General features: G+C 44.4%; 2 protein-coding genes across 4 annotated transcripts in view; one reads left to right on the forward strand and one right to left on the reverse strand.

Annotated features, from left to right (window-relative positions):
- HELB (DNA helicase B) overlaps window positions 1-5,261 on the forward strand; it is a 34,861-nt gene extending 29,600 nt beyond the window's left edge. For both annotated transcript variants that reach the window (XM_055328545.1, XM_055328547.1), the window contains exon 13: window positions 1,129-5,261. In XM_055328545.1, coding sequence (XP_055184520.1) covers window positions 1,129-1,233 — 105 coding nt within the window. In that variant the 3' untranslated portion in view covers window positions 1,234-5,261. The remainder of the gene's footprint in view (window positions 1-1,128) is intronic.
- Window positions 5,262-5,537: 276 nt separating this feature from the next.
- The window catches only part of GRIP1 (glutamate receptor interacting protein 1), a 657,668-nt gene continuing 648,726 nt past the window's right edge, over window positions 5,538-14,479 (reverse strand). For both annotated transcript variants that reach the window (XM_055329099.1, XM_055329098.1), the window contains 2 exons: window positions 9,427-9,573; window positions 5,538-7,577 (listed from right to left, as the gene is read on the reverse strand). In XM_055329099.1, the coding sequence (XP_055185074.1) occupies window positions 7,350-7,577; window positions 9,427-9,573 (375 nt within the window). In that variant the 3' untranslated portion in view covers window positions 5,538-7,349. The remainder of the gene's footprint in view (window positions 7,578-9,426; window positions 9,574-14,479) is intronic.

Consider the following 14,479-nt stretch of genomic DNA (forward strand, 5'->3'; position numbering starts at 1 on the left):
AATGACATTTAATTATTAAAAAAAAAATCTCGGAAGGATGTAATCACAAAAATCCCTGAATAAAGATAGTTCTTGTATTTATCAGGGTTCTGCAGTAAAACAAACCAGTAGGCTGTGTCTATAACCCTATTATTTACCTGCCTACCTGTCATCTGTCATCCGTTTAGATTGATGTAAGGAATTGGCTCACGATCATGGAGGCTGATAAGTCCCCAGTGTGCGGGGCGGGCCGGCAGGCGGGGGACCCACAGACTTGGTATTGCAGTATGGGTCCAAAGGCAGGGAGGATTCTCTCTCTGGGAGGAGGGCAGTCTCTTCTCTGTGAAGGCCTTCGGTCGATGGAATGAGGCCCACCTGCATTATGGAGGGTGACCTGCTATATCATTGTCTACTGACTTAAATGGTTATCTCTTCTAAAAAATGTGTTCACAGGAACATCTGGAATACTATTGGGCCAAAAATCTGGGTACCACAGCTTAGCCAAGTTGGCAGCTAACGCTAGCCAGTACAGTGCTCTAAATAGAATACAGCATTGTGAGGGGTTGAGTTGCTGTTCTCATGGCCATACTGGTCCACTGCCTGCTGCTCAGGAATCACTAAGGGTACCAGCGATCCTGGCAGTGCAGGTGGCATCCTGCCACACCCAAGGCTGGCATCACGGACGTGCACCCTGAGTAAGCCGTCTGTCACACAGGGCTTTGTGCTTGAAACTGGTCTATACTATTTTTACGGTTGTGCACTTGCCATCTTGAAATTCTTATCTTTGAACAAAGGGCCCACGTTTTATTTTTTATTATTTTTATTTATTTTTGGGGGCCCACGTTTTAATTTGGAAGTGGGCTGCCCAAGTAAGCCGTGGCCACGCCGTTGGACGTTGTGTGTGTACTCGTTCAGCAGTGTCCCCTCTTGACACCGGTCCCAGAGCTGGGTGCTGGGAGAGCCACCAGGAGCAGCAGATGCAATCCCACAAGGAGCTAGCAGCTGATTGCACGGGGCCCTCCCATCTTCCACGGGGTGGGGGAAATGTACTGGGTCTGCCGTAGCAGCAGCCAGAGGGAGTCCAAGTACACGGGGGAGATTGACAATATTTTCACCAGATTAACTTTATCCTTATTGTTGTCCTAACAGGTAGAAGAATCATCTCCACAAGTGTCTTCCAGATTTCAGAGTTTGAGACTGAATAGGTTAACCCCCAGGCAACTTTTCATATCCAAACATAATCAAGAAACTTAATTTTATTTGAGATTACTCGAAGTAATTATCTTTTTTTTTTTCCCTACTCAACACAAAATGAACATCATAGCATTAGAGAATCGAGATCTAAAACGGGATGTCTGTAAGTGGAGTTTTATTTTTTATTTTTAAATTGTTTTTCTAAAGATTTTATGTATTCACGAGACACAGAGAGGCAGAGGGAGAAGCAGGCTCCCTATGGGGAGCCCGATGCGGGACTCGATCTCAGGACTCCGGGATCAAGCCCTGAGCTGAAGGCAGACAGATGCTCAACCACTGAGCCACCCAGGCAGCCCCAACTGGAGTTTTATTTTAAGGTGTTTGTGATAGCAGAGATTTTTAACTTCATTTAATCATAGAAAACTGTAATGATTTCAACATCTGTCATCATGAAAACTGGTAGCCTTGGGCATAAATGCAAGAAAAAGTTATGATGTGTTTTTTTTTTTTTTAAACTGTACTTTCGAAAGTTATTTTTATTTTTTATTTTTACGACAATGCCTTTATTAACTTCCATGATCATTGTGGGTGATCTCTGCCAACGATTTGAAGCCATGATAAGAGAAACTGTAATTATACCTCTTGTATTATTGACACCCATTTCAGGGTGTTGGTCTTTTGCCAATTGCTCATCTTGCCAGGTTGCTGCTTGCTCCATCCCTGCTGGCCAGACCCATGTCACCTGAGACTGTATTCCTGGAAATTACCTTCTGAGTTGGGTGTACTTTTTTTTTTTTTTTTCTTAGTTGGAGATATAATTGACATAGAACACTGTGTAAGTGGAATTTATGCAACGTGTTGACGTGATACATTTTTATAGTCAATGTGATTACTCCTGTCCATCATGTCCCGTAATTGTCATTTCTTTTAGGAATACATTGTTTTGAAGATACTCCACTTTCGAAAATTATTTTCTTGGAGAGTGATTTCTATTTTTATTTTTTTAGAGTTTTATTATTAAATGGTAAAAGAAAAAGTTAAGAGAAAATCCTGTTATTCCAACCTTTGAAAAATGGCCTCAGTGAGATATAATTTACACACAATTCACCCCTTTGAAGTGTACAACTGAGTGGCTCTTAGTCTATTCACAGAGTTGAGCTACAACCACCACAATGGATTTTTGAACATTTTTATCCACCCCCCCCCCAAGAAACACGGTATGTCTTGGCTTGGCTTGGATCCCCTCAACTCCTCCAGTCTCAGGTAACTACTAATTTATTTTGTCCCTATTGATTTGTCTGTTCCAGACATTTCATAGAAATGGAATCATACAATACGTGGTCCTTTGTGACTGACTTCTTTAACTTAACATCATGATTTCAGACTTTGTGTTGTGGCATGTATTAGTGCTTTCATTTTTTTTTTTTTTTAAGATTAAAAAAACTAGCATTGTCCCTTTTATTGGGTAGATGTTTTGGATAATCTAGGCAAGGAAGGTCATGCAGTCTAATCTGATGAAGCCTATATCCTTTGTGGACTGATGGAAAAACTGGTAGCATATTATGGAAGCTGTATTTCTGGAGCAGACCATGTTGGTTTGAGCTGATGGGGCAAAAATCAGGAACCCTGGCCGAAGTTTTGCAGGAAGCTCCAGCAGAGCTGCAACTGACCTATCGTGGTTTCATTAGTGCAGTGAGGCAACAGACCTTCATCTTTTATTATCAAATAAATATTCCGTTGTATGGATATAGCACACTGACTTTCTCTGTTCATCAGTTGAAGGACATGTGGGTTGTTTCCACTTTTTGGCTATTATAAAATGCTACAATGAACATCCATGTACAAGTTTTTCTGTGGGCATATATTTTAATTTAATTATATACATAGGAGTGGAATTGTTTGGTCATGTGATAACTATATGTAACCTTTTGAGGAGCTGCCAGATTGTTTTCCAAAGCAGCTGCACTGTTTGTTATTTATAATTGGAATGTGAGGGTTCCAGTTACCCCACATTCAAACACTTGTCATTATCTGACTTTTTGATTATAGCCATTCAGTAGGTGTGAAGTGATATTTCAAAGTGTTTTTTTTTTTTATTAAAGATTTTATTTTTTAAAAATCTGTGCACCCAGTGTGGGGCTTGAACTCGCCACCCCAAGATCAAGAGTCAGGTTCTACTGACTGAACCAGCCAGGCACCCCTCAGTGTGGTTTTGATTTGCATTTCCCATATGGCTAATGATATGAATTATCTTTTCATGCACTTGGTCATTTGTATGACTTCTTTGACGAAATTATTCAGATGTTTTACCCGTTTTTAAATTGGATTACTTTTCTTTTTATTGAGATATAGAAGTTGTTTATATGTTCTACATACAGGCCCTTTATCAGAAACATTATTTGCAAAAAAAAAAAAAAAAAAAACCAAGAAAGAAAAAGAAACAAAGGTTCCCACTCTGTGGATTTTACTTTCACTTTTTTCATGCTGTCCTTTGAAGCACAAATTTTCCATTTTGATGATGTCCGACGTAGCTCATTTGTTTTTGCTGTCTATGCTTTCGTGTTATATCTAAGGAACTACTGCCTGCCAAAGTCATGAAGATTTACTCCTGTTTTTCTTTTTTTTTTTTTTTTTAAAGATTTTATTTATTTATTCATGAGAGACAGAGAGAGACAGAAACACAGGCAGAGGGAGAAGCAGGCTCCACGCAGGGAGGCTGATGTGGGACTCGATCCCAGGACTCCAGGATCACACCCTGGGCTGAAGGCAGGCACTTAACCGCTGAGCCACCCAGGCTGCCCCTACTCCTGTTTTTCTTCTAAGAATTTAAATAGTTTTAGGTCTTACATTTAGGACTTTGATTCATTTTGAGGTAATTTTTGTGTATGGTGAAGGGTCCCACGTCATTCTGTTGCATGTGGATATCCAGTTTCACTTGTTCTCAGCTCCATTTCTTGAACTATTCTTTCTTCATTCACTTGTCTTGACACCCTTATCAAAAATCAACTGATCATAGAGGTGAAGGTTTATTTCTGGATTCTGGGTCCTGATTCTAACCTGTTGATGTACACATCTATTGGTATGCTGGCACCATGCTGTCCCAGTTACCTTTAATTTAAAATCAAGAAAAGCGAGTTCTCCAATTTGTTCTTCTCTTTCATGACTTTTGGACTACTTGAGTCCCCTGCGCTTCCACGTGCATTTTAGGAGCAGCTTGTCAATTTCTGCAAAACAGCCAGTTGGGGTCTTGCCATCTTAATATTGAGTCTTCTGATCCATGAACATGTGATGTCTTTCTATTTATGTCTTCTCTCATTTCTTTCAATAATGCTTTGTTTTGCATTTTTTAAGTTAAATTTATTTCTAGGTATTTTATTTTTTATCCTAATGTCAATGAAATGTTTACATTTTTGTTCATTGCTACTGTATAGAAACACAATTGATCTTGTATCTTTCAAGCTTGCTAAACCCATTTATTAGTTTCAATAGGTTTTTAGTGGATTCCTTGGGATTTCCTACAAATGCAAATAGAGATACCCAAATAGAGATAGTTTTAATTCTTTCTAATCCAAGTGCCTTTTATTGGATTTTCTTGTCTTAATGCTCTGGCTAGAACCTTTAATAAATTGTTAAATAGAAGTGGTGAGAATGGACATCCTTGCCTTGTTCCTATTAACTTACAAGGCCTGGAAGATAGTCTGCAAAAATGAAAGTGTTGGGACTGTGGTGTAGTTTTTTTTTAATAGCATACATTAAAATTTATACATTTTGATAATTTATATACACATATCTCATAAAATACACGTAATGTTCTCTGGGGGTAGATGTTATGATCCTTGAGTGAAAATCTACCTTTGTTACCTAAAATAAATATATAGTGGGGGTATTTCTGTCTGCAGGCTGTTTTAGGACTTAAACATCTTTTATATTTTGTCCTTACAACAGTCCTGGAGTGCAGATTTGACCTTCAGTATCACAGGTGGGGAAACTGACTCACAGTAACTAAGTTTTATAGCATTGGTGAGTACCAGACCTGGAATTCAAACCCAGATCTGATTTAAAACCCATGTTCCGGGCAGCCCCGGTGGCACAGCGGTTTAGCGCTGCCTTCAGCCCAGGGCCTGATCCTGGAGACCCGGGATCGAGTCCCACATCGGGCTCCCTGCATGGAGCCTGCTTCTCCCTCTGCCTGTGTCTCTGCCTCTCTCTCTGTGTATGTCTCTATGAATAAATAAACAACAACAAAAATCTTAAAAAAAAAAAAAGATTTTATTTACTTATTCATGAGAGACACACAGAGAGAGAGAGGCAGAGACACAGGCAGAGGGAGAAGCAGGCTCCATGCAGGGAGCCCGATGTGGGACTCGATCCCGGGTCTCCAGGATCAGGCCCTGGGCTGAAGGCAGCGCTAAACCGCTGTGCCACCGGGGCTGCCCCAATAAAATCTAAAAAAAAAACCAAAAACCCATGTTCTTCTCATTCTTCCATGCTGTTTTTCAAGTTTATGGCAAAAGCTTTCCCCTTTAGAAAACTCTGTTACCAATAAGTGTTGCGTGGGGCTCATCTAGAATACTGAAATATAATCAAAGCACCAAAAAACCCGCATGTCATAATTTTTGGCTTTTTAAAATCACTGTTTATTCCATTTGGTAGAGGGTTTTTTTTTTTCCATACAAATATTTGCAACAATTTTGAATTCCCCAAAACCATACATAGACGATAAATACCATGCTATTAAAGTATTAAATTTGTACAAAAATACTTTACAGCTTAATACTTGTTTGTTACAAATAAAAATACATATTTAAGTGACTCATGATCTTTTTTTTCTCTTAACATGATTCTGCTTTATACTCTCTTGCCCTGGCGGGTTGTGAAATATGGTTGAAATAATATATTTCTCTGCACAAAAAGAAAGGTGAGCTTTTCCCTTAAACAAAGGACACAGTGTTCAAATGCTTTACGTAAGCAGTTGTTGGAACTATCGACCAAAATGAAAATGTTTGGAAAATAATCAGTTCAATATGGAGATTCTACAATCAATATACAGACCTATTTTTTTTTAATATTCACCAATAACAGTTATTAGTGTAACTATTCAAAATATCTGAACAAATGAGAACAGTTGCTGACAAACATCTTAAAAGCAACTGTCACAATTTATTGCTTTGAGGGATGGTAATAATTGGCAATGCATTTTGTGAAAGATGTATTTACAATTTCAATAAGTAGCATGGCTCAGAACAAAAGATAGTCCAGTGTCATTTTAAAGTACATGGGCTGTACACCCCTCTATAGCCAGTTTTTCAAAACATGTCAAGCAAGATGAGTTGGATTCACCTATCATTAGGATAAGCATCATTTGAATAGACTCTTCATTCTCCCTTCAATTCTTAGTCTTGAATTTTAAAAATAAGATAACTAATTCTCAGTGTTACTAAGCACTCTAATTCATTATCAGAGATTTGCAGCTATTAAAAATGTGTCCTTAAAAAAAAAAAAACAGGTCACAAGACATATCCTGTTTGTTAATTTGTTGCATAGGGAATAGCATACATCTTAGTTAAAATCATTCCTATATTGGGGCAAAACATTTACCACCACCTAATATGATCTCCTACGTGCATCATCGCTGAAACATTTTAAGATAACGTAATGTTATGCCTGGACCCCTCCTCCCATGGCAGCAGTCCCAGCCACATCCCAAGCTCCAGTTCCCCTAGGAGAGCCAGCTTTGTGACAAGCCTTGCTGGTCAAGTCCTCAACATTGACGACTTCACAGTAAGAAACTGATTTCAAAGTGAATGAAGGAAATTGTCATAGAGCATCTTTTCAAACAGACGTTTTCTCTTTTTAAAAAGTGGTTGGAAGATGAACTTGTAAAAAATTTCCTCTGATGTTAATTGGTGGGGAGGGGTGGCCTATAGCTTCTTTTTCTCTACCATGGGGCTCGGCAAGGAATTGCCCGCCATATACCCTAGCGGTCACCAAGAAAGAAACCTCTTCAGCTTGAAAGGGGAAGTGAACATGAGCCATGAGAGAGATTTAAAAGACCCCTGTGCTTGCAGTTAATGCCACGTGATTATCTGTGCTTTAAATGCCACAGAAATCTTAAAGGGATTTTTTTTTAGCACCATGTAGATATTGTCTTTTGTCCTGCTTTATGAAAAGCATTGCTATAATGTGTTAGTGGGTTCTCGTATCTCCAAATTACCACCATGACTAGGCTGTTGGAAAAAAGCACTGTTCTGTTCACTCCATTCTCCTCCTGGTAGAGTCTGTTCTATAGACTTCTGTGAAGCCAGTGGGTTTCTACTAATAACCAAGTCCAGCTTATTACCGGATTCTGCTATGAGGGGCACAACAAGGCAGCAGTCAAAGTCTCTCGTTCGGACATGATTCACCTGAAAAATCAAGAAGAGTCGTTTGGAATTGTCTTCACAACACTCTGGGCGCAGAGTCACGCTTCTGGTGTAACAGGTGTCCTGGGGGTGCCCCAGGAGCAGCCTCACTGAGTCCCTGGCTCACTTACTCCCTGCCACTAAATCGCAAAGCCCTGGGGAGCGGGGGATGGGGACACCTGGCTGTATTCTGGCTCAGGCAGGTGCTCTGAGCGCCGAGGCTTGTCCCTCATTTCCAGATGAGGGAAGCGGGGCACAGAGTGGTTAAGGGATCTGCGTCAGAGCAGCAGCTGGACGTGGCCCTGCTAAGATGTGCTCCCGGCCGTCTGCTGCCCCCCAAGCTGTGCTCCTGACCGTTACGCCTCTCCGAAGGGGCCCGTCCCCGCCTCAGCTGACACTTGTGCTCGTCTTCTTTTGTGTCTCCTTACTCTTCACCAGCTACGTGCTGCTTCTGCGCTGCGACCTTCCCTTCTCAATCTTCTCACGTCTGGAACCCCACACTTAGAGTGTACAATGGACTCCAATGTCCAACCCGATGTCTGGAGTGGGGTCTCTGGGTCTCATCCACTCTGGCCTGTCGCACTGGTCACACTTGAGACACCCACTCAGCCTTGAGACACCCTCTCCTTCCTTGGCTCTCTTCTCTCCGACACCAACTTGTTCGATCCTCTTATCATGTCAATTTGCTTCCAGTTCTTCCCTGCCTCTTATCTCTTCCCATCTCGGAAATTTGCTTTCCCCAGGCTTCCAGCCTTGGTTGTCCTCTCCCCCTCGCTATTAGCCCACCGTAGGTAACTGTGACCCAACACACGCCTTCAGCATCCCGAATCTCCTCAATCTGGATACAGTATCTCTTCTGAGCAAGGGACCCAAACTGCCACTTGCCCCAGACTGCTGTCCCAGGATGCCCCGAGGGTAGAAAGGACTCCCTGTCCCTACCTGGTACTGACCTGGTCCCCTTCACTGTGTGGAGCCCCCCTTCCTCATTCCACTCCAACCCACCTCCAGTATTATTCTTTCTAAATTGCAAATCACGCCATTATTCTGCGTAAGAAATTCATACGCTGGAGAGCAACATCCAGGAGCTTTGGCCAAGCGTTCAAGGCCCTCACGCCTGAATCCGGTCTACCTGGTACAGCCTCAGCTTCTGCGGAAGCAGCCACAGCACGGCGCCCATGCAGAGCTTGGGAAGGGCCACCGTAGTTCTTCATTGAGCAAATATTAGCGTGTCTATGGAGAAGGAAAGCATCCCAGAACACCAGGACGGGACCCAGAGTCCCAAGATCACCAGAATGTGACTTTAAAACGACCTAATTCCCCAATGATGACTTGCTTTGGTGAAAGTGTGTCCGAAAGCCACCCCATCGGGTCGGCCTCACGCTTCGAAAGTCGGGTCCTGGGTGCCAGACGCATTCCAGCTAAACACGCTCTCAAGACTGACATCCACCCTCTCTTTTTCCTATAAAACATGATTTCTAAAAACCGTATGGAAAATCAGGCGTTTGCTTTGCTCCCTGAAACCCTACCTGTCACCCTACTCCGCTCGCTACACAAGCTTTGGCTTTTTGCTTCCAGATCATGGTGAGAGATCCTGAGATACGTCACGGCTATGAGGGGAAGCGGGATAATACTGTGCTGGCACCTGTTCTCAAGAAGTTTATCATCTGCTGGGCAATAGGTACAGAACCAGGCAATTTCAGTAGCTGGTGAATCCTACCGAGGGCAGGAGTGTCCGCCCCATAGAGGAGGGGCCCCTAATTGAGTGTCGAGGCAACGAAAGGAAGATGGGTAGGCACCGGTCGAGCAAGACTTGGCCAAGTTACACCAACCAAGGCTTCACCTGCGGTCTTACCTGTAAGAGCCTATCGTAGGGCTTTAAGCCACCGAGATCTCCTGGCCCAGCCGGGCGGATATTTTTGACATACACTCCTTTCTCCAACAAGCCATCGGCTACGCTGAACCCAAAGTCCTCCATGTCAGAGCTCTTGTACAAGGTGACCTGCAAAGTGACAAAACGGGAAGGGGCGTTCAGCGTGGCTGCAGGCTGTTGTTGGCGAGACTTCTTCTCCAGCGATCTTTTCACACTCACTGACTCCGTACCGCTCCGGGTCTTGTTAGGCAGCTCCCCACACCCCTGCACTTCTCCCCCTCCCCGAGAACATCTGTGCAATGTGTAAAGGGCCACGCGGAACGGAAAAGGAAGGAGGAGGCGAAGGGCTGGAGGGCCCAGGCCTTTCCTGCTGCGGCTCCTGGCAGTCGTCACGTGGATGCAGGTGAGGCTCTGCCCCCAGCAGGTGGGCGTCTCTGTTTGCTGGGGGCAAGCGCAGGTGTGCGGGCATGGGGAGCAGCGGCAGCGGCCCCTGGATGTCAGGACGGAGCCAGGCTCGCTGCCTGCCCACGTGCCTGCTGCTGTGCTGGAGCGGCGCTCAGCACGTCGTCTTCCTCTGAGCAAGTGCCAGCCTGGAGTCAGGTGCCAGCCTGGAGTCCACTGCTCTGCTATAGCCCAGTGGGCATGTCCATCCCGACAGCAACACGAGTTAAAAGACCTGAAGGTGTTCGTGTGAGTGGCACCGCGCTCTGGGGGCTGGTGCTGATAGCAGCCCCTTTGGTTCAGCGACTTAAGTCATTGACCCTTCTCAGCAGTGGGCCACCTGCCAGCTAACGCCCATGCTCACCCCCACCCCAGCGCTCACGCTCACCCCCATCCCAGCGCCCATGCTCACCCCCACCCAACGCTCATGCTCACCTCCACCCCAGCACTCAGGCTCACCCCCACCCCAGTGCTCAGGCTCACCTCCACCCAGCGCTCAGGCTCACCCCTGCCCCAGCGCTCATGCTCATCCCCACCCCAATGCTCATGCTCACCCCCACCCCATTGCTCATGCTCACCCCAACCCAGCATTCATGCTCATCCCCACCCCAATGCTCATGGTCACCCCCACCTAACGCTCATGGTCACCCCAACCCAACGCTCATGCTCACCCCAACCCAACGCTCATGCTCACCTCCACCCCAACACTCATGGTCACCCCCACCCCAACACTCATGGTCACCCCCACCCCAACACTCATGCTCACCCCCACCCCAACTCATGCTCAACCCTCACCCCAGTGCTCATGCTCAACCTCACCCCAATGTTCATGCTCACCCCCACTCCATCCTCATGCCTCCAGTCTGACCACTTGCAAGAGTTAGCCTGAGGTCCAGGCAGTCATCTAGTGGTTCATCCATTCACCAGCCGGGCACCCCATCCCTACCACATTCTAAGCTGGCCGCTGATATTAATAAATTTTGCCCGAAGCCCTCTGTACAAACTGATGCACTCTTCAGTGATCTGGGCTTACTGTTTTACTCTAAGTGTGTGTTTTTTAAACACTTTACTTTTATTTGTATTAGATTTTACTTTCAGACAAGCAGTGCACGAATCTGTTCTTGTAAAATAGTAAAAATGTCAGGGCTATGCAGGGTAAAAGGTAAAGATAAGACAAGTCTATTTTTTTTATGCCCAGTTATTTTATTTCAGAGAAGTAGGGACTATTGAAGGAACTACAAAAAGTGGTGTTTGTGGTTTTTTATTTTACTAGGCAGAGAGCTCAAATATCAAGCTGGCCGAGTCTATACAATTCACCAGGCAGCCCTCGTGGTTATTGCCGTATTAGAGGTGAGGAAATTCAATTTTATAGAGGTTAAGTAATTCGCCCAAGGTCACCAAGGTAACGAGTAGTGAGGCCCTGTCTGATTCCAGACACGAAACATTTAACTGCTACATGCTTCTGCCACTCAAAATGCCTTGTTTCGTGGGTTCTAAGATATGCTTTATTTTTCACATTTTAAAATCTCTGAAATCAGGTGCATTTTGTCATCCATGGCATCTTAGATCCCATGAATTAAGACATATGAACATCCTACCACCACCTGCCTCTTTCCTACAAGTGCACTAGGAGGAGAGGGGCCAGATTTTTTTTTTTTAAAGATCTTATTTATTCACGAGAGACGCAGAGAGAGAGGCAGAGACACAGGCAGAGGGAGAAGCAGGCTCCCTGCGGGGAGCCCGATGTGGGACTCGATCCTCCATGACCTGAGCCAAAGGCAGGTGCTCAACCGCTGAGCCCCCCAGGGGTCCCAGGGGCCAGAATTTCAGAGAGAGCTGTATTTTGATGAAATAAAAAAATCCAAACATATTCAAGAATAGGCTAGAAGAATGAATCCTCATTACTCATTGCTCACATCTAAACAACCATCAAGACCTTATACCACATCCTTCATCCACCCTTCTTTTTTCTTCTTTGGGTTATTATTTTAAGGCAGATGCCAGTCTCTACGTCCTTTCACGCTTACATACCTCAGGATAAATCTCTAAAAAAAAATAGAAAAAAGATCGCGTTTTTCACCTAACCTGGGTGTCACTAATTCATTCACCAACTCACCTTATTCCCTGATATCCTCCAACACCTAGTCCAGAACACAATTTCCCTGGTTGTCTCAACACTGGTTTCTACAGTTTTTTTTTTTTTTTTTTCCAAATCAGGATCTCAAGAAGGTCAGCAGGTGAGTGTGAGGTCCTCTTGTCTAGGGCGTGGCCCCAGGCTGCTGGCTCATTATGGGAACTGTACCATGTCGTCTTCTGGCCTTCATTTCCCTCCCAGGGGAAGTTCCCTCTGCATCCTTGACTGGAGTCAGAGTCAGCTTTGCGAGGAGGGGTGAGAATAGATCTCAGGGGCTTCCTACGACGTCACATCCTTCAATGTCTGGTTGTCCCCCTTTGGGTGGCTTCAGGGGAGGACAGCTTAATTCCTTCATTGTAAGGCTCCCCCTCAACCTCTCACCTAAATTTTTTTTTTCCACCTAAATGTTTTTGACCATTGATGATCAATGTCTGAATAATTTCCTCAGGACGGCAGAGTGATGGTCTTTTTCCAATCCTGTAATATCTTCCATGTTTGCTAGCTACGACTCTTTCATAAAGAAGGCCTTTTCTTTCTTCAAATAGTGCCATTGGGCTATTTGTACCAGAAAGGCACAATGAATGCTAATTCTTTCTTTGCATTTCCAGTAAAGGGAATTACTGCACTAAAGACTTCCAATGGCGGCCCAAACACATTTTTGTTGGGAGGGAGGATGAGTTTTGTAAAGCATCACTATGAACACCTGGGTTTACATACAGATGTTGCATTTCAAATAATTGCATCATTGTTCTTTCGGGTGCTCCAATTTCCTCATCTTTGGCCAAGGGGAGTCTTCTATGTGAACTTCCATGACCTTTTGAGAGGACTCATTTGTTTTGCTAGCGTCTTTGCTTTCTGGCTCCAAGATATCATGATTGATCATGAATATTTCCTGCTCCCAGTGTGGAAGCAGCCATTCCTCCAAGGTGCCTTCGGTGGAGGAAACGTCTTTTAGGTTGTATTCTAGTTCCTCTCTTCCCATTGTCACGCTCCTTTCTCAAAGGAAGGAAGAGGAGGAATAGGCCAAGCTGGAGAAGAAGGGTGGAGGAGGAAGGGGAGGAAGCAAATGGCTAACAGGACTGGTGAGGGTCTGCCATTTTTGGGCCCTCTATATTAGTAGATGAAATCTCTTTGCTCAAGTTTCCTGCTTCTGTGCCCCTCTTTGGCTTTGTCTGGGCCTTGACTGTGGGATTTCTTGTCCTTCTGCCCCCTTGGTGTCTTTGCTTGGAGCCATGTTCTCACCGTGTGACAAGTAGCACACCTGGGGCGGGGGCCATCACCACTACTCCTAGAGGCTGGTGCCTCATGGTTTGCTCTGTTCCACTAGCAGCTGGGTATGGGGGAAGGTCCTCGGGACCCTGTGCTAAGGGCTGGATGGGTAAGTGGATGGGCATCTGCTCTGCCGAGCCAGCCACCCTCTTTAGGTGTCCCCGAATGTGAATGTCTGTGCTTGCAATAGGCATTACGCATCTGCCCATTTAGTTCTTAGATCTGAGATAGGTTTTCTAACACGGTGAACCAGTATCCTTACACTGGGGGAACATTTGGTGTGGGCCTAGAATAACAGCGAACCTCTTCATTGCTCACTGGCCTGTGATTCCTGGATGTCAGCTCCATGGCCAGAACCCAGGAGGGGCCCCAAATAACGTCAACATCAGTCAGTGGTAATATATTAACCAAAATATTCGAGTTGGACGTCAACCAGAGCCGGTTAACAGATTAGCTCATTTAAGGTCAGAGTTGCTGGCCAAGAGGCTTGGATGGCAAACTCTTCAAGAGGAGAGGCTAATCAATGGTTTAAATTGGAAATGAATCTGTTTCTCTGGAAAGAGAAACCGTAGTTATAAGGTTAGAGGAAATGGGATTTTTTATAGCCAACTCTGTGGTTCTCCTGGTGGTAGCCAATGACCAAAAAGAAATTATTTAGTAGTGACACAAAAGATAAGATTCCAGGAATCAATAATTCACAAAAATGGGGAGTACAGCTGGCTGCTCTCAAAGCAGCAACTATAAATCGTGCCATGTCGCTGCCGCCCTCCTGCTTGCATGGAGATTGGGGGTCGTTACCTCTGATTTATTTCCTGTCCAAAAAGAATTTCAGGTTTCCAAGGTTTAAGTCACTTTTTTTGGGTGGGGGGGGGGGGTCCACCGATTAATTCCTTACCCAGGCACTTTCCTACATATGATTGCTTTTGAACTCCAGGCAACTCTGCACAGCAGAATTATTCCCTTCTTGCTAATGAGAACAGTGACTCTTAAAGAAGTCGATGGACGTATTTGTCTAGTTTGAATGTACAGGCTCTAGGATGCAGTACTTGAGTAGCTGACCTCATTTACTGTGTTCTTTCCACTAAATCATGATTTTTTTTTTTCCTGGACATATAATCTCCTAGCTGGTCAGGCAGCCTTTATCCATTTCCAACTGCCCAACAAGCTAAAGATGACTAATTTATCATGTCT

This window comes from Nyctereutes procyonoides, unplaced genomic scaffold (genome assembly GCF_905146905.1).
Source record: "Nyctereutes procyonoides isolate TBG_1078 unplaced genomic scaffold, NYPRO_anot_genome, whole genome shotgun sequence".
NCBI classification, from domain to species: domain Eukaryota; kingdom Metazoa; phylum Chordata; class Mammalia; order Carnivora; family Canidae; genus Nyctereutes; species Nyctereutes procyonoides.